The sequence below is a fragment of the Budorcas taxicolor genome, chromosome 1, assembly GCF_023091745.1.
Source record: "Budorcas taxicolor isolate Tak-1 chromosome 1, Takin1.1, whole genome shotgun sequence".
NCBI lineage: Eukaryota > Metazoa > Chordata > Mammalia > Artiodactyla > Bovidae > Budorcas > Budorcas taxicolor.
The window spans coordinates 183,000,654-183,019,414 of record NC_068910.1 but is presented as its reverse complement, the minus strand read 5'-3'; the positions used below and the strand labels follow the sequence as shown (position 1 = coordinate 183,019,414).

Below are 18,761 nucleotides of genomic sequence, written 5' to 3'. Positions count from 1 at the left end.
ACAAAGGAAGCTTTTTTTTTTTTAACTTGAAAGACAAAATTGGAAGAAATGTGAAGGAGGAAAAGATCTAAAAGGTCAAAAGCAGGATGGCCTGAGATTCTTCTAAAAAACTGAGAGGCACTGTTCAAACTGGGAGGTCTTAGAGTTAAAGCAGAAATCAGTTCTGGGAAGTCCTGTGAGTGAACCAAATGCAACAGAGATACCAAACCAGGCTTAGCCAGCCTGGAAGTTTGAGTCTCTAACATCTATTTTGCTTAGCACAGAACAGAGGCTAGATTAAAGTATGGAAAGAGGATCTTCCAGCCAGAAATAAGCAGAAGTTAGAACAAAAATCTGTCCTGTGTTTAATTTGTTTATTTTTCTGCTTTGATAGTACAGTTATTATTGCATTCTCAGTTTCTGCATAAGAGCTATTTTTAAGAAGCTAAACACAAACAAAAATCTATACTGATTGGTCTAGTTGGTATAAAGGGATTTGAAATTTTATGCAAATTCTACATGATAGACTATCTTAATAAACCCATTATTTTGTGTCTGAGAATTAAGGAGAAGCCTAGGCAGTAAAGAAAGCATTTTTAGAAGAAATAAAGTGAGCTAAAATGTAGGGGAAAATGATGCAAAGTTGAGGGTGGTAATGAAGGATAATATGTATGTAAAAGAAATCTTTTAGAATTAATGGTTTGAACTATTTTCTTAACTATAATGCAATGCTTTAAAATATAATTTAATAATTTTAGGCTGCTTTAATTTTTAGGAGTCGGGAGAATATTGATTTATCCTTAATAGTTTTGAAATGGTTTGATGTATCTGGCTTTCCCTGGCTTAGAGTTTTGATTGGACCTGTTTAGCTGAATATCTATTTGCATACCCAATATGCTTTGTTACCAAGGGCATAGATTAGAATACACTACTTACGCATGTAAGGGAATAAGTTTAGCATAATTCATGGGCTGAGAAAAATAAGATAAAGTTAACAGATCCTGTGTAATCTTACAATACATTCTGTTACTCTCCTGGAAGTCTTCATTATCTTGTTCAACCTTCTCTGGTTCAGAGCAGTAGGTTTTAATGTTTTCTTCTAGGTACCAGCTGAGATTTTCATCCACCACAGAAAACATTACCACAAATTCCTTGTCAATATTTTTTTCTTTTTCTTCATCCAGAGAATCTGAAGTGAAAATTACTATTTCAGTATAACTGAATTTTTAGCATGAATTTTAGCATGTGATTCATATAGTTTTAAACAATTTTAGTATTTATTTTCCTAACAGACCAGAAATCTGGACCAGTCATTCCTGTTTTATAGACTTGGAAATATTTAGGGAATTTGTGTTCGATAGCCTAAATGTTGCTTCATGCACCCTTTTTTCTCCTTACCCTTGCCTACTCTTCCGTTCCTTTTTTTCTAGACTCACCACCCCTCTGCCTTCCCTACTCAGTCATAACACAGAAGACTTAATGTATATTTTAAGAATAAACCTCCCTGTCTACTGTCTTTGGTAATTTATTGTGACTAATAATGAGAAAGTGTACCTTTTTTGCAGTGTATTAAAGGCCCAATGAGTCCTGAGGCAATGTCTTTTGGAGCATCAATGTGGGAATGGTAAATCCGGGTCACACAGTTGCTGTCTTCCTCACCAGGACCTTGTTCTGGGTTGGCGTGCAGTATGTATAGACACTGTTCACCTGGCTGCACCTTGTCATCTGCTTTTTGGAAATCTGTGGTGTTATCAGGATAAATGGCCCCTAGGAAACGACATGCAATGAAATGACAGGTTGAATTTGAATGTGTTTGAACTTAAAAGAAAAAAAAATAGATGGTCTGTTAATTCATTCAGCAAACATTTATTCAATATCTAGTATGTATCCCCTTGGGAATGCAGTGATGTTTACTTGAGCACAGAAGAATAAGAAGCTAATGGCAACAAGGTCTGGAAGTTTCACAGAAAATGTCATTTTTTATACTTGACTGAGTCTTCAAGAAGCAGTAATAGATTAATTAGGAGCATAGTGACTTTTGGGTGCAGAGTCATGTCTGACTTTTTGAGACCCCATAGACTGTAGCCTGCCTGCCAAGCTCCTCTGTCCGTGGAATTCTCCAGGCAAGAATACTGGAGTGGGTCGCCATTACCTTCTCCAGAGGATCTTCCCATCTCCTTCATTGGCAAGTAGCTTCTTTACCACTGTGCCCCCTGGGAAGCCCCATAGTGACTATGGGTTTGCAATTTAAAAAAAAAACACTTTTTCTGAGAGTTCAGAATTAGGGTCACATTAAAATGCCATACAATTGTATTTAAAAAACAAAAAAATGTTTTTGCCCTGGGGTTATGGTTTGGAAGTAAGAGCAAAATGGCTACCCTCTCCTATAATTTGAAGCTTCTTATATGATATCAGGTTTTTACCTATGAAATAACCATGAAATTGTTTTTTTACTTTAATTTTGTATTTTTCCAAACATATGCAAAAATTAAGAGAATAATATGATAAACTTTCATGTGCCCCAAATCTCAGCTTTACCAGTGATCAACTCAAGGCCAGTCTTGTTTCCTCTGTACTCTCACCCACTCTAATCCCCATCATCAGTGAATTATTCTAAAGTGAGCCCCTGACTCATGTCATTTCATTTATAAATAACTGAGTATGTGTCTCTGAAAGATAAGTACTCTTTTTTCTTCTAACACAGCCACAATACAATGATCATCTGTAAAAATTATTTATATTCTAATATAACATGAAATAGTAAAAAATAAGATGGCAGTAAACTTTTATGCTATGAATATAATTATTTTGTTTAGAAAAACACATAAATATATAAAAGATCAAAACATTCACCTTGTAAAGCAATCCCTCTTTTAAATACAAAGCCAATAATTAGTTAAGATGAATTTTATCCTAATTTCCAAGCTTGATCCTTATAATTCCCATGAAGTGTAGCATGGCCTCAGTATTTTTTTTAATAGTAACTGACATTTGTAGAGTTCTTATTATATGCTCTCACTGTTCCTATTTTATAGATGACAAAACTGAAGCATAGAGAATTTAAGTAACTTGTCCAAGGTCATTCAGCCAAGTAAAAGCCAATGCTGCATTCAAACACGGGTCAGTTAATTTTGAAGTCCTTTCTTTTAACCACAATAAAACATCATCTCCTGTCATCATCTTCATCTCCATCATCATCATCACCATCATCACCATCATTACCATCACCATCTACTGAGAATGAGATCACAGGCACCAAATATAATCTTTGTTCTTCCCGTACCATTTTTAAGGATTCCAAGTCCTATAGTTAAGTGACCTTTTGGTTAATTGTGTCTCAGGTATGACTCCAGGATCATCCAGCCATGTGCACTATCTGGTTACCGTGTGAGACGACTGTGCTGTGCCTTAGCTGGGACAAAGTTAGGATGGACGTGAAAGGGAAGTCGCTCAGTCGTGTCCGACTCTTTGCAACCCCATGGACGGTAGCCTACCAGGCTCCGCGGTCCATAGGATTTTCCAGGCAAGAATACTGGAGTGGGCTGCTAATTCCTTCTCCAGGGGATCTTCCCAACCCAGGGATCGAACCCTGGTTTCCTGCATTGCAGACAGACGCTTTACCATCTGAGCCACTAAGGTGACAATTGTTACAGTAAGTTCACAGTAGGAACTTTAGAGACAAGACAATCCCCATCTGAGTCCTGTTTCTTCCTTCAGGATTTTTGTCTTTTCCAGGCTTTAATGCGCACTGCATTTCTCTTAGTTTGACTATTTTTCTGGTAAGGTGTAGGGTACTGAGAAGGAAGTCCAGCTCTCTTTGACTCTCACTATGTGAGTTCACCCAGAAATCCTATCACATTCACACTCCACATAAGCAAGCACAACCAAGAGAAGCACAGCATTATTCGGGTGAACCAAAACACTTATTCATAAAATAGTTCAGAGCTAAAGAACATTGTTACGGGTCTTATCCAGAAGGAAAGTCCATAATCGTGGAAGTTAAAAAATGCCGCTACTGAAAAGGAAGAGAGAATTCCAGCAAGATTTTGAGTTGAACTGACCTTCATGCTCCTTATAGTAAGTTAATCCATGTGCATGAAATGTATAAGGCCTAGAGGCAAAGTTTTTCAGATGTACATAAACTTTATCTCCAGTTTCAGCTTTGATAATAGGGCCTAAAAACCCTAACCAGACAGGTTTTTCTATAACAGTCCTGAAGTTTTCATCTGTGTACTGAAGATATACAGCCTTCTTGTAAACACTTCCAATTCTATTGGGGCCATTTTGAAGATAGATATTGGAATGTTCCCTGCAAAGGAAAAGAAGACAACGTTATTAGAAGCCATCATTTCCAGGGATAACATTATAATGAAAAAGAAATGAATAACCATATCATATTAAATGTTTGCTGTTGTTGTAAGGATGCTTCCAAAAAATGAAGAGGAGAGCTGGCATTTAGCCATATTATTTTAATAATGTGAGGTGTCCTACATTAGCTATATGGCAGACAACCATGTGTGAATGCTCCATAAAAATATAATACATCTCACCAGAGTATTTCTTACAATATTTTAATGTTGAAACACAGAGACCTAATGAATACATATAAATATATAAATTTATAGACTATAAAATTTAAGTGAAATGTAAAATAAAGCTAAGACATTTCTCACTTCTTGTGCACTTCTTTCAGTCATGAAGAAAACTTGAGTTTATAAGCAATCAATCTGGATGTGTGAGATGTCAAATTGTGTGTATATATTTGTTTTCCTAAAGCAAAACTAATAATGCTAAGGTAATGCTATTGTTTTAATTCCTTTTAGCAACACTAAATCAAAGTTGGAATTGATGCATATAAAGTATATGGGTTTTTTAATTACCTTTGATTTCAAATTACCCCTGTGGTTTTTTTAATCCCTTGCTAGCCGAAGTACTTGAACATTGAAAGTTTATATTCTGGTTAGTGGCTGATTAATAGTTGCTTAAAACTTCCCTGAAAATATCAGCAAAGTGAATAGTAGCCAGGAAAAAAAAAGAGAGAGAAGGAAAGAAAGGAAAAGAAAGAAATTGAGCTTGATATTCAAACTTTTGAACTGATTCTTAAGTTATTGTCTTTAATGGAAGCTGGGGTAGGTCAGTGGAATCTACCTGTGGGCAGTGGCTTCTAGCTGTTCAGGAGAACCCACTTAAAACCTGGACTTTGGCAGCCCTTCCACACTTGAGGTCTCTTCCACTAGAATAAAAAATGCTAACATTCTGGCTGATGACCTAGGGTTTGTGTGTGTGTGTGTGTGTGTGTGTGTTGCCTGCTTTGATCTCAGTGACTTTGGGTGCCTTACTATTTTCCACTCAACCCTTGTGAGGCTGTATAACCTGACTAAGGAATAAATTTAGGCTTGTTTTCTCAGTGGTAAGCTCATCGAAAAGAGTGAAGAATATTTTTCCGTGTTTTTTTTTTTTTTCAAGATGAGAGCAGAGCTTGTGTGGGACTGTTGATCTTTGTCTGTTGCAGAGTTTAAAGGCCTGTTTTTATTTTTTAAATCTAAGGCTCTGGCCTAATGTTTCTTAAATTTTCACATGCGTAGGAATCTACTGAGGACCTTGATAAATGCAAGTTCCTAGGCTCCAGCCCCATTGATTCTGCATCTGTGCTGCTGGGGTGAAGTTTGGGCATCTGCATTTACTAACAAATAACCCCTCTGTGTTCTGATGCCTCTCTGTGCTAATGGGCAACCCGAGTAGAGGAGGCTCCAGATGCAGGGGGAGAAAGCTGCCCAATCCCAGAGACAGTGGGATTCCTGGATGCCTTGAGACAGAAAGGTGGCTGGTTCTGGTCGTGGCCAAATCTCTCCTGGCATGGTGGCATAGAGGTACCAGATCGAGCTTGAGTGAGGGGACCAGTAAGAAGGGTCTCTGAGCTGCATTTGGGCAGCAGGAACAGATGTTGAAAATAGCAGAGCCCCGTGCTCTGGATTGACCAGAGAGCTTCTACAATGAGCACCTTATAGTTGTCATGCTGGATTGTTTAAGCCCTGGGATTCTCAACTTGTTCACTGAAAAATGAATGAGATGGGAATCCATTTCCCCCATTGTGGTGGGAGAAGGGCCAAACTGGAAGTTTGAAAAATAAAGTTACATCTTTTATAACCAATACGGCAAATCCATGCTTAAGCTGTTATTTGTCATATTTGTTTTCATTTTCTAATTGTTGCAATTTCCATTTTGTTAAAACAAACCAAAAAAAAAAAAAAAATTGAGAAAAGCTCTGAGAGACTTTGAGCACATTAAAATACATGAAAAAACAGTGAGAAGGGGTGTGACTTCTTCCCCCTAAACTGCCACATTAGTACCATCAGAAGTAATCTTAATGAATAGATGTTGTAACAACAGCAACATTCCAAAGCACTGAAGGTCACTGAGATTAAAGACAGATTCATCCAGTCCACTTTGCTGAGAGGAGGTCAGGAAGAGGGCAGTTCAGTCAAGCACACAATGGCAGCTGGAAAGCTTATAGCTCAAAGACGGAATTCCTCTTGGGTCACATCAGAACCTGGGCCACTCAGGCTCACACAGACCTGTCTAAGCCTAGCAGAAAGTTTTCACCAGTGTCTATGAATCTAAGAGATTCACCTTCAGTGATATTTAAATAGAGGTTCTAACCTGCGTTTCACCATGTCCTGTTGATCCACATCTTGCTGTTTTATTGACTAAGTCATGTTCGACTCTTTTGCGATCCCACAGACTGTAACCTGCCAGGCTTCTCTGTCCATGGGATTCTCCAGGCAAGAATACTGGAGTGGGTTGCCATTTCCTTCTTCAGGGGATCTTCCTGACCCAGGGATCGAAACTTCATCTCCAGGATTGGCAGGTGGATTCTTTACCACTGAGCCATCAGGGAAGCCTGATCCACATTTTAAATAAAGCCAAAGTTTAAAAATAGCCCTCAAATTCTTGAGGCTTCATTTAGATACAATGTGTATTTATACTTCCTGAATGTGCCTCTGAAGCATTAAGGAATATGTCACATTTCATTTCCATAAACTGCAGCGGACTTTGTCAAAATGCTTTCATTGCACTGAAATTCTCCTGTATTCATTATTTCCTGAAATAGGGGGAGTATTGCCTAAGCTTTGGGATTCTTTTTGTGTATACAAAGATTTTTTTTGGAGGTGGGGTGAGGTGGTGAAAAATACTTTAAAAATAATTGATCTGAACTTATAATCTATTCAGAAATTTTAACATTTGGATTTCTTGTATATACATAGCAATGTGCAAAATGTGTTTCCCATCTTGTCTTTTTTTCTGAAACAAAATTAAGTCTTAAGCAAATTGGTAAATATTTCACGTAATGTGATAACTTGGGGGAGGTCTATTTGTTCATGCTCTGTCTCCAAAGACACATCAAAGGGTCATTAGGGAATGTCTATTTAACATCAAGAGCACAGCTTTGGGGACAAAGGGTCAGTTACTGGAAGCTTGCAGGAAGCTTGCCAGTCAGATATCCAGTCAAAGCGATCTATTATTGTTGTTCTTTGACCTGAACAAATTGTTCACATTAATTGTTGTTCTTTCTGTTGGCAATTGTGATATGTTGTTTTACTTCATTTCAATAGATATGTCCCCCTCTTAGTAATCACATCCTTCTCTTTTAGCTTCCCCAGTTCTTAAAATTCTATAGTGAAAGTGAAAGTGTTAGTCGCTCATTCGTGTCTGACTCTTTGCAACCCCGTGGACTATAGCCCTCCAGGCGCCTCTGACCATGGGATTTCCTAGAAAAAGAATACTGGAATGGGTAGCCATTTCCTTCTCCAGGGGACCGAACTTGGGTCTCCTGCATTGCAGGCAAATTCTTTACCATCTGATGAGCCAGCAGGGAAGTCCTATAATCCTATAGCAATTCTTCTAATTTCTGGTAGGCTCAGATCCAGAGGTGAGTTTTTAATGGTAGGGTAATTAAAACAATTTTTATACTGCCTTGGTAAAACAATAATAATGCTATTCCCTCCCAAAAATTCAGAATGCACTCAAGGAGGTCTTGGTTTATGTTTAGACATGATTACTAAAGTGTGGGTAATATATGTGAAAAATCTCTGGATACTTGGCTTCATTACTTGAGACATAGTATATTAGTTTTCTATTGCTGCATAACAAATGATCACAAAGCTTTAAACCACACCTATTTATTAATTTCATAGTTCCATGGATCAGCAGTCTGGCATGGCATGACTGGATTCTCTCCTCAGGTTACCACAGCTGACATCAAGGTGTTGGCTTGGCTGAGTGCTTGTCTGGAGGATCTGTGGAGAAGGCCACTGCCAAGCTCACTCAGGTTATTGGCAGAATTCAGTTCATTGTGGTTATAGGACTGAAATTCCTGTTTCTTTGCTAGCTCACAGCTGAAGACTTCTCCCAGTTCTTTAAGGCCATTTGTATTCCTTCCAAAGTGACTTCTTCCATCTCCAAGTCAGCAACAGTTTGTTGAATCCCCCTCAAACCTTTTTGAATCTCTCTGACTTCCTCCTCTTCCACTAGAGAATTCTCTGCTTTAGACTGGGCCCACCCAGATCATGTCCCTAGTTTAAAGTCAACTGTATCCTTGAATATAACATAAACCATGGGAGTGATATATCATCATATTCATTGGTTCTAGAATTTTAGGTTTAGGATGTCTTTGGGGGCAATTAAAAAAACTCTGCCTACTACACACAGGAATCACAAAGAAAGGTCCAAAAGTAACTGGTAGGCAAAGACTCAACCTGGGTTTATATAGCATACACTTGAGTGAGCTATAGGTTCTAACTAGCCTGGCTTCACTAGGACAGCATGAAAATTCTATCTAGGTGTTAGCCCTCTTTTGGATATGTTCTTGGGGAAAAATAGCAACTGTGATAATATATTGTAGAGCTTAAAAGTATGAAATGGTATAGTTACTTCATTAGCTTCTGCACATGGACTGTCTTATGTGAAATGTTTATACCACATCAGATTTTGCTTACTATGTATTATTTGGCAGCCTTGGAGTATAAGGCATCATAAATGACTTTCAGATAACTTTAGCTCATAATTTTACCTCTTTACGGAGAAGGCGATGGCACCCCACTCCAGTGCTCTTGCCTGGCAAATCCCATGGACGGAGGAGCCTGATAGGCTGCAGTCCATGGGGTCGCGAAGAGTCAGACATGACTGAGCGAATTCACTTTCACTTTTCACTTTCATGTATTAGAGAAGGAAATGGAAACCCACTTCAATGTTCTTGCCTGGAGAATCCCAGGGACGGGGGAGCCTGGTGGGCTGCCATCTATGGGGTCACAGAGAGTCGAACATGACTGAAGTGACTTATCCACTTAGCCACTTACCTCTTTAAGAATCATTTAAAAATTTAAGACCATTTTGGAAGGGGTAAAATGAATGCCTTTGTGCAAGTTTTTTTTTCTTTAAAATGTTTTGTTTGTGTCCTTGTTTTTTTAAACATCATGTACTGGGAAAAATTCAACTTCTGTTATGATAATAATAGTAAATATAAACATTTACTGAATGGTTATGTTACCCTGATCACTCAATATCATAATACTTATGATTATATAATAGAGGGCAATGTTGTTAGTTTGTTCTCTATTTGGTCAAAATTTGGGCTTTCATTTTTTTTTCTTGGTCATTGAGTCTGCTTATGTATACTGCTTCACTGTAGTATTGCTGATTTATTTCTCAAACCTACAATAGCCTGGAAAACTAGGTTTAACAATGTTTGCAAAAACTGTGTTTAAAATCACCAAGCCTGAGTAAGAGCATATGAAGTTAGTGTAAAAGGGTTTTGTGATAGTTCTTCTGTTTAAGGAAGTTTTCACTTACTTGTAACTTCCTATAGGTCACCAGGAGAAAGAAGTAACCTGAAGAAAACTGGACCATTGTTACTGTGTAGCTAACAAAATCAATACACATTTAATTAGTCTACCATGGGCCCAGATCATAGTATTGCGTTTGCTAATTGTTTTTATATGTATGTCTTTTATTCTTGGTGGTGGTGGTAGTTTAGTCGCTAAGCTGTGTCTCACTCTTGCAACGCCATGGATTGTAGCCCACCAGGCTCCTCTGTCCATGAGATTTCCCAGGCAAGAATATGGGAGTAGGTTGCCATTTCCTTCTTCAGGGCATCTTTCTGACCCAGGAATCGAACCTGGGTCTCCTGCACTGCAGACAGTCTTACATTGCAAGGAGATTCCTTACCAACTGAGCCACCAAGGAAGCCCTTTTTATTCTTGTGCTTAGTTGCTCAGTCGTGTCTGGCTCTTTGTGACCCCATGGACCGTAGCCTACCAGGCTCCTCTGTTCATGGGGATTCTCCAGGCAAGAATATTGGAGTGGGTTGCCAGGCCCCAACCCAGAAATCGAACCCAGGTCTCCCTCATTGCAGGTGGATTCTTTACTGTCTTAGCCACCAGGGAAGCCCTTAAATACAAATAACTTATTCCATGGACAGAGGAGGCTGGCGGGCTGTAATAGTCCATGGGGTCACAAAGAGTTGGGCACTACTAAAGCAATTAACACTTTAACTTTCACTTCAATTTAGGAGCAGAAAATATATTTCAAAGATCTTCAACAGTTTATTGATGTGTTAAAGTGACAGATAAGGCACTGATAAATATAAGGAAATTCTACTTTACCCCATAGAAAAACTATGACCAACCTAGATAGCATATTAAAAAGCAGAGACATTACTTTGCCAACAAAGGTTCATCTAGTCAAAGCTATGGTTTTTCCAGTAGTTATGTATGGATGTGAGAGTTGGACTATAAAGAAAGCTGAGTGCCAAAGAATTGATGCTTTTGAACTGTGGTGTTGGAGAAGACTCTTGAGAGTCCCTTAGACTGCAAGGAGATCCAACCAGTCTATCCTAAAGGGAATCAGTCCTGAATATGCATTGGAAGGATTGATGCTGAAGCTGAAACTGCAATACTTTGGCCACCTCATGTAAAGAGCTGACTTATTTGAAAAGACCCTGATGCTAGGAAGGATTGAAGGCAGGAGGAGAAGGGGACAACAGATGATGAGAGGGCTGGATGGCATCACGGACTTGATGGACATGAGTTTGAGTAAACTCTGCAAGTTGGTGATGGACAGGGAAGCCTAGCATGCTGCAGTCCATGGGGTTGCAAAGAGTTGGACACGACTGAGCGACCAAACTGAACTTATCCCACTAGAAAGAAATACTTCTGATAGAATAAAAAGAAGTGAACTCTTATTTTCCTAGTTAAAAGAATCCACACATTTTCTCCTTTCTATCTGCCAGTGTTTCCTGTTTCACTAACTGATGTATAACTCCATAAACTGACTTTTCTTATTTCATTCTATGTTCTGATTCAGTCTATGGTGTAAACCTTTTCACACTAGAAGCAAGGGGAAATTTTGACAATACAGCCTATAATTTTGTCTAGCTTCCTACATACCTTTTATTCATTCGTTTTCATTTATTAAAAAATATTTTAGTGTCTCCAAATTCTAGGTACTAGTGATCACCAGTGAATTTAGCAGATGGAGTTTCTGCCATCTCCATACACACTTTCCGCTTCCTTGTTCCAGATCTTCAAGGTCGACTGCAGCTTAAACCTAATTCTCTGCCTAACAACCATCTTGACCTCTTTCAACCTGTTTCTCAGCCTAATTATCTGCACTCCTTTTTAGCCTTCACAAGATGAGTGTCAATAATTGTATCTGGTTATATCACATCATCCTTTGGCATATTTATGTCCTATCCCCCACTATATGTTGAAATCCTAATCCCCAATGTGATGGTATTAGGAGATGAGGTCTTTGGGACGTGCTTAGGTCATGAGGGTGGGGCTCTCATAAATGGAGTAAGTACCTTCTTATAAGGCAGTTCTGTAGAAGAGGCTCCGAAGATATTCTTAGTCCCTTCCACCACGTGAGGACACAGTGAAAAGGCTATGAACCCAGAAAAGAGATCTTACTAGAACATGACCATGTTGGCACCTTGAATTTCCCAGCCTCTTGAGCTGTGAGAAAGGGATTTCTGTTGTTGCTAAGCTATCCTGCCTGGTGTATTTTGTTATAGAAGGCTGAATGTATTAGCAGCTGGACATTCTGCAAATCTGATGCAAAGAAGCAGCAGAAAGTTGCCACCTAAACTTATCTATCTATCTATCTCTCTCTATATATATAAAAGTCACTTCAGTCGTGTCCGACTCTGTGTGACCCCATAGACAGCAGCCCCCCAGGCTCCCCCGTCCCTGGGATTCTCCAGGCAAGAACACTGGAGTGGGTTGTCATTTCCTTCTCCAATGCATGAAAGTGAAAGTGAAGTCGCTCAGTCGTGTCTGACTGCTAGCGTCCCCGTGGACTGCAGCCTACCAGCCTCCTCCATCCATGGGATTTTCCAGGCAAGAGTACTGGAGTGGGTTGCCATTAAACGTTAGCATAGTATTGGCAAAATTGCTGAAGGTCTAGTCAATATTTGCTGTTCAGATATATTAAAAAATATCACAGAGTGAGCAGTGCCATCTATAGTTTACACAACTGTAGGCTGTTGTTGAAGCAAATGGAGATGATTGAGCCAATGTTGTATAACCTCCCCAGCACACGCAGGACACTAAGCTACTTAAAAATAAAAAAATTCTCTTCCCTCCCTGCAAAAATATTCTTACCAAAGCCCTTTTCTTTTCTAAATGTCTAGAATTAGAGACTTTGTAAAAGTATGGTCAGGGCAATGTCTAGCACTTGGTTGATACACAATCAAACTGATTGGATTTTTGACCATGAATAATGACAACAGGACGGATGAGAGCATGGAGTAGGACTGTATGACAGTATTTTTTTTTTCCTAATGTATCTGACCTTTTCAAAAAATGTATCTAGATTTCTTATAAAAAACATATATAATTGTTTAGTTAGGGAAAATGCTGAAGTCATACAAAATAATGGTTCTTGTGAAGCCTAAGAATATGTCACCTCCAAAAGAGGAGAACACTAGCTCAAAACCAAGCTTAAAAAAATTATTGCAGGGACCTCCCTGGTGGTCCAGTGGTTAAGACTCTGTGATCCCAATGCAGGGTCCCAGGTTCGATCCCTGGTTAGGGAACTAGATACCACATGCAGCAACTAAGACCCAGCAAAGTCAAATAAATGAATATTTTAAAAATATAATTGCAAAACATACTAGTTTTATTTACAAACAATTATTTTTAGGTCAGAAACATCCCTCACTGATTATTACTAAATTAATAACTTAACTATTAGGTATTATCATCTATGCATTTATTTGTTTATTTATTTTACTTTGAAAAACTTTAAACATACATAAAATTAATGAGAATAATGTATCCCTATCAACAGAGTCAACATTATGAAATTTAGCATACTTTTTAAGCTATTTTTTATAGATACAGTGTTAGCAGCAAATGGTCATTGGGCTCATTTGTCACCATTAACAAGCATTTTTAAGTATCAGTATTAAAATACATTTATCACCATTAAAATACATCTTTAAATGTAAAGAATATGGGTTTGAGTAACAAATTTTAATTTGGTGTTTAATGTTTAATTAACATTATTAAAAGTGATAACCTTCATATAGATAATCTTCCATTACAAAAATCTTCAAGGAGAACTTGTCTTTTTGTGTGATGAACTTTGCTTGAAATAAGGGACTTTTCAACTGAAACAAAGAAAACCTTTAATAAAGAAAACCTTAAAAAAACCCCGTAAGTTACATAGAGTTTTTCTGCACATGAATGATGTGCTGAGCACTGTAAGCAGAGCTTTCCATGCACCCACTCTTTAAACAGCCCTATGAAGTATTCTTATTGTCTTTGTCAACAGATTAGGATGCTGAGTCTGAGAAAGATGAATGTAGTTATCTGTCCAGAGTCATCCAACAGGTATTAGGTGGAGTCATATTAAGATTGTATTTGATATATAAAACAAATTTTTTTTGAAGGATTAAAAAAGCCTTTAATTTTTACTGCTAGTAATCAGAAATGGAATAGTAAACAGAAAACTTTATGCAGTCATTCTTTGGATGAAAGAACTTCTGCATAAACAGACAAAGAGCCTGAACCACGATGGGAGATGTAACGACCAGAAGGGGTAAAAAGAAACCCACACAATTCCTCAGGACCAAGGGGGAAGGAATAAGGCAGCATCCCCAAAAACAAACAAAATCCCAGGAATTAGAGATTTATTAGTGTCCAGAGTTTCAAGTCCATATTTTTCAGTTTTTGTATATAACAAATTAAAGAAATATTTCATCTTATTGGCTTTATTTTTTAACTGATAATTTAGGTTTGGTCTACAAAGAAAAAAAAGCAATGACTTACGTGTCAACAGAAATAAGTTTCTTTTCCCCATGGTCAGAGGCATAGTTCCAAGCTGTTTCAATAATTCCAATGTAATAATGCTTATCTTTCGCCCAGACTGAGGTACCACATAAAATTAGAAAAATACAGAGCAAGAAAATCTTCATTTTTTTTTCCCCTCTTGGAGCCCAAGAAGCAATGGAATGAAATCAGAAGCAGGCAACTTTATAAATAAGGCTTTCTTTCTTTATTTGCTTGATTGGCAGAATGTTATGTTGCATAAGATGGAATTATTTAGTTAAAGCAAATAACATTTTCCACTTGGGTTCAGTTCTCGCAAACCCGGGAAAAACCTAGTCTTCCACTGCCTGGATTCTCTAATTACAAATAAAAAGTCAACAGTTATTGTTGGAGGCACTGGAGTGTGCATAAGTCTGTGTTTCTACCATTCATTGTGTAAATTCCAGGAAGGCAGAGATCATGTCTAAATGTTCCCTTTGTTCTTCCAACAATACGCTACAATACAATGCCCTGCACACAGTGAACTCTTAATAAATTGGGGTGAAAATTATGCAAAATGAATCAAAATAAGCAGCTCTTTACTTTGGAAGATACATAACATATTCAAGATACAAAACATGATATTTAGCATGTCCAATTTAAGTACCCCCCAATAAGAATTTATTTTGAAAGTTTTACTTATTTTGTAAGCTCCAAACACATCTGTGTAGAGAGTTAATCAGATTATTGTGTATCATGATATAAAAGTAATTAGCAGAGGATAATGGGAGTGGAAGACACTGTTTTAGTTATTGAAGAAATCAGAAACAAATAAACCTGTCTTTAAAGGCAAAAGTTGGCCTTAGTAAATGGACAGAGCCCTAGTTTATTGTATTTATTTATATATTTTTGGCTGTGCTTGGTCTTCGTTGCTGCATATGCTTTTCTCTAGTTGCAGTGAGCAGGGGCTGCTCTAGTTGTGGTGCGTGGGCCTCTCATCGCAGTGGCTTTGCTCCTTGTCGAGCAGAGGCTGTAGGGTGGGTGGGCTTCAGTAGTTGCAGCTGCCAGGCTCTAGAACTTAGGCTCAGTAGTTACAGCACATGGACTTAGTTGCTCCACAGTATATGGGATCTTCCCAGACCAGAGATGGAGCCCACGCCTCCTGCATTGGTAGGTGGATTCTTTACCACTGAGCCAACAGGGAAGTCCAAAACCTGGTTTATTAACCTGGAATTTCTCTGTTTGATGTGGACATGAATTTTGGCATAAAAGACTTTTTATTTTTTAGGTGAAGAAAATCCTGATGACAGTGCACATTTTATGTTGGTGTGAGCTTTTTCTCTAGAATACTTCAAGGCATTACATAAGTATTTACCGAATGGGGTTTATAGAAATAGTTGGTACAGGAGAAAGCACCCCAATGTTAGAACAATTCATTCATTTAATAAGTATTGCTGAATGAACCCCCTGTGTGCCAGACACTGTTCTAAGCACTGTGGGGATATAGCAGGGAATAAAACAGACACGAATCCCTATGCTTGTCAACTTTTATTCTACTGGGGAGAGACCAACGATATACAAATGAAGGGTGAAATATCTATTACATATTAGCAGCAATGAATGAGGCTAATAAATGCCGAGGAAAATAGCACTGTGAAGATAAAAATCTGATGACACCATGTGACCCCAGGCAAGATACGTACTTGACCCCAGCCTCATTTTCCTCATCTTTAAGTCAGTCTCAGAGGGATGTTCATATTACTTGAAATGACCCATGTTAGGTCACGGAGTGGAGATGTTCCTTTCACCTAGCAATAATGTTCCTAGCAATAATCTTAACTAATTGTCCTGATACAGAAAATTGAGTCACTGTGCCCAGAATGCCCCAAGACCTCCTTCTAGAGCTACCTTAAACAATTGTGCCCTCATGCCCATGGAGGGGACCTGAAAGGGGCTAACATCTTGCCCAGATTCCACTGGCCAAACCCTGTATCTTGCAAGATGCTGTTCTTTTTAAAACTTGGTGCCCAGAAATGCTCCTTTTTCCCAAATGGTCCACACAGAGGGGACTTCTTTTAGCAGTTCATTCTCCTAGAGAGGGTGCTTTTTAATTGGCATGAAGCCCCTGTATGAGCCAGTGTATGGCTGATGGTGTAAATGATGCCCTTTGGGAACTGTACAGCTCCTGTCATCCCTCCACTGGCCCTATTCAGGACTGTACCATGTGAGAAATCACTTATCTGTCATCACAGGCTTTGCAGTTAATAGGTGTTTTTTAATGATCATTAGGTCCTGGTGGCATCTATGCTCTATTAGCTTCCAAGCAGTGATGAAGGCCTTCTTGATGTATTCCCAGTGTCCATGAGACTAGTTACACATTCATAAATCTTGACCTAGGACTGTGCCTTCTTTCTCCAAGCACTTACCCTGATGCCCTAGGTTAACTGTAAAATTGTTCCAATAGTCCCTGGGTGGTGCAGAAAGCAGCTGTGAATTCTTCTGGATCTATCTTTGTCCTCCATCCTACCCTCTGAGTAAGTTACCCTACAATAAATGAATCCAGTGATTTTGTGGAGCTGCCTGCCTCATTTTCTGGTGTCAAGATACCTTCTCAGTTCATGGGCACTTTTTGTCCCCTCCATGCCCCAGCATGGTGAACCAGCCGGGAGACTGAAAATGAGATAGGAATGGGCCATGCTGAGGGAAAGCCAGGTGTGGTGGGGTAAACCCAGGCTGGCCATCTCTTCTGTGTGGAGTGACCTAGTTACGTTCATGGGACTCCTTGGGCTACTGTGTGAGTTCAGGACACCTGGAAAAATGTCAAAGTGCTTCCTAGATATATTAACTGAAGTGGTGGGAAAGGGAAAGTGGATAAAAAAAGAAAATGAGCTAAGTATTTTAGCTATTGCATGGCCTTTGTTATATCCTATAAGGGTTAGCACAGAAAAGGAATTACAGTTCAGCTGGAAACTAGAGAAGACTAAAGAGATTTTGGTGTTAGAGTGGGATGACTAGAGGGCATGGTCCGCCACTTCTTTTTAAAAAAATAATTGTACTGATTTATTTGTTTTTGACTGTGCTGAGTCTCTGTTGCTGCATGCGGACTTTCTCTAGTTCTGGCAAGCAGGGGCTACTCTCTAGTTGTGGAGTGCAGGCTCTAGGGCATGTGGGCTTTACTGGTTGCAGCGCATGGGCTCAGTAGTTGCAACTCCTGGGCTCTAGGGCACAGGCTCAATAGTTGTGGCACTCGGCTTAGCTGCTTCATGGCATAAGGGATCTTCCCAGACCAGGGATCAGACCCGTGTCTCCTGCATTGGCAGGCAGATTCTTTACCACTGAGCCACCAGGGAAACCCATGTTCTGCCACTTCTGACTTCATATCAAAGAAAATACAACAGGAAGAGCATACTGAAGTGATGGCAGGTAAGATAGCTAAAATGCAGGGCAGTAGGCTCAAAGGTGAGGACTGTTGTTTCACAGCAGAACAGGGACCTGGAGGTGTGAGCTTTGGGATAAAGACTTGTCAGAAAATGAGGACATAATTATAGCAGAGGAAGAAGAAGCATGGCCTCTGATGCAAGCTGAAACACAGGCCACTAGGGAACCAGGAGATAATTGAAAGGAGACCCTCACAAACTCCAAAACAACAGTACCAGAATATTCCTCTCCTGAGTTAATAGAATTAACTGTCAGGTTTAACCAAAATAGTAGAGAAGGAGTGGCAGCCTGAGGGCTCCATTTTGGGATACTTGGGGAGATGGCATCATGTTAAATGGGTCAGAAATGTCTAAGATGTCTAGAATTACCACAGTTATAGAGCAGCCTCTGGCAATGTTTGTATGTGACCAAGGTGGCCTAGCTAACTTGATTGAATTGGTACGTGCAAGCATTTGTCTGGCTTAGCCAAATGAGTGAGGCATGCTGTCCCCACCCTTAGGATGGCATCTTTGCAAGATTTACAGGAAACAGTGAGGGAATCAGGAATGAAGCATGCTGTCTATGCTCCTAATTTCCAAGACCTGTTGAGGAGTTATTTGTAGCAAGTATGAAGGATAATATCCTGCAGTCCATTCCAGGAGCTCGGTTGCTGACCTGAGATAGGGACCTTAGTTTCAGTTTTGACTAGGATGGTTAATCAACCCATTCACACTACGGTGGCTATGACAGCTGAATTAAGTGTGACTGAACAGATCTGCACAAGGGAAATAAACAGGTGCCATGCTTAGTCACTTCAGTCATGTTCAACTCTTTGTGACTCCATGGACCTCAGCCCACAAGACTCCTCTGTCCATGGGATTCTCCAGGCAAGAATACTGGAGTAGGTTGCATGCTCTCCTCCAGGGGATCTTCTTAACCCAGGGATTGAATCCCCATCTCCTGCATTGCAGGTGGATTCTTTACTGTTGAGCCACCAGGGAAGCCAAATAAACAGGTAGATAAAGCCAAAGAGAAAAAAAAAAAAGTGAGGAAATT

General features: G+C 39.2%; 1 protein-coding gene and 1 non-coding gene across 2 annotated transcripts in view; one reads left to right on the top strand and one right to left on the bottom strand.

Moving 5' to 3' along the window:
• Window positions 1-14,455, bottom strand: part of CP (ceruloplasmin) — a 57,377-nt gene extending 42,922 nt beyond the window's left edge. Inside the window, exons 1-4 of the mRNA XM_052649360.1 lie at window positions 14,310-14,455; window positions 4,041-4,288; window positions 1,534-1,746; window positions 995-1,168 (exon numbers count right to left, since the gene is read on the bottom strand). Coding sequence (XP_052505320.1) covers window positions 995-1,168; window positions 1,534-1,746; window positions 4,041-4,288; window positions 14,310-14,455 — 781 coding nt within the window. The remainder of the gene's footprint in view (window positions 1-994; window positions 1,169-1,533; window positions 1,747-4,040; window positions 4,289-14,309) is intronic.
• Window positions 13,001-13,072, top strand: TRNAG-CCC (transfer RNA glycine (anticodon CCC)). Its single transcript has one exon. It is a non-coding gene; the product is annotated as a tRNA-Gly (tRNA).
• Window positions 14,456-18,761: the final 4,306 nt, after the last annotated feature.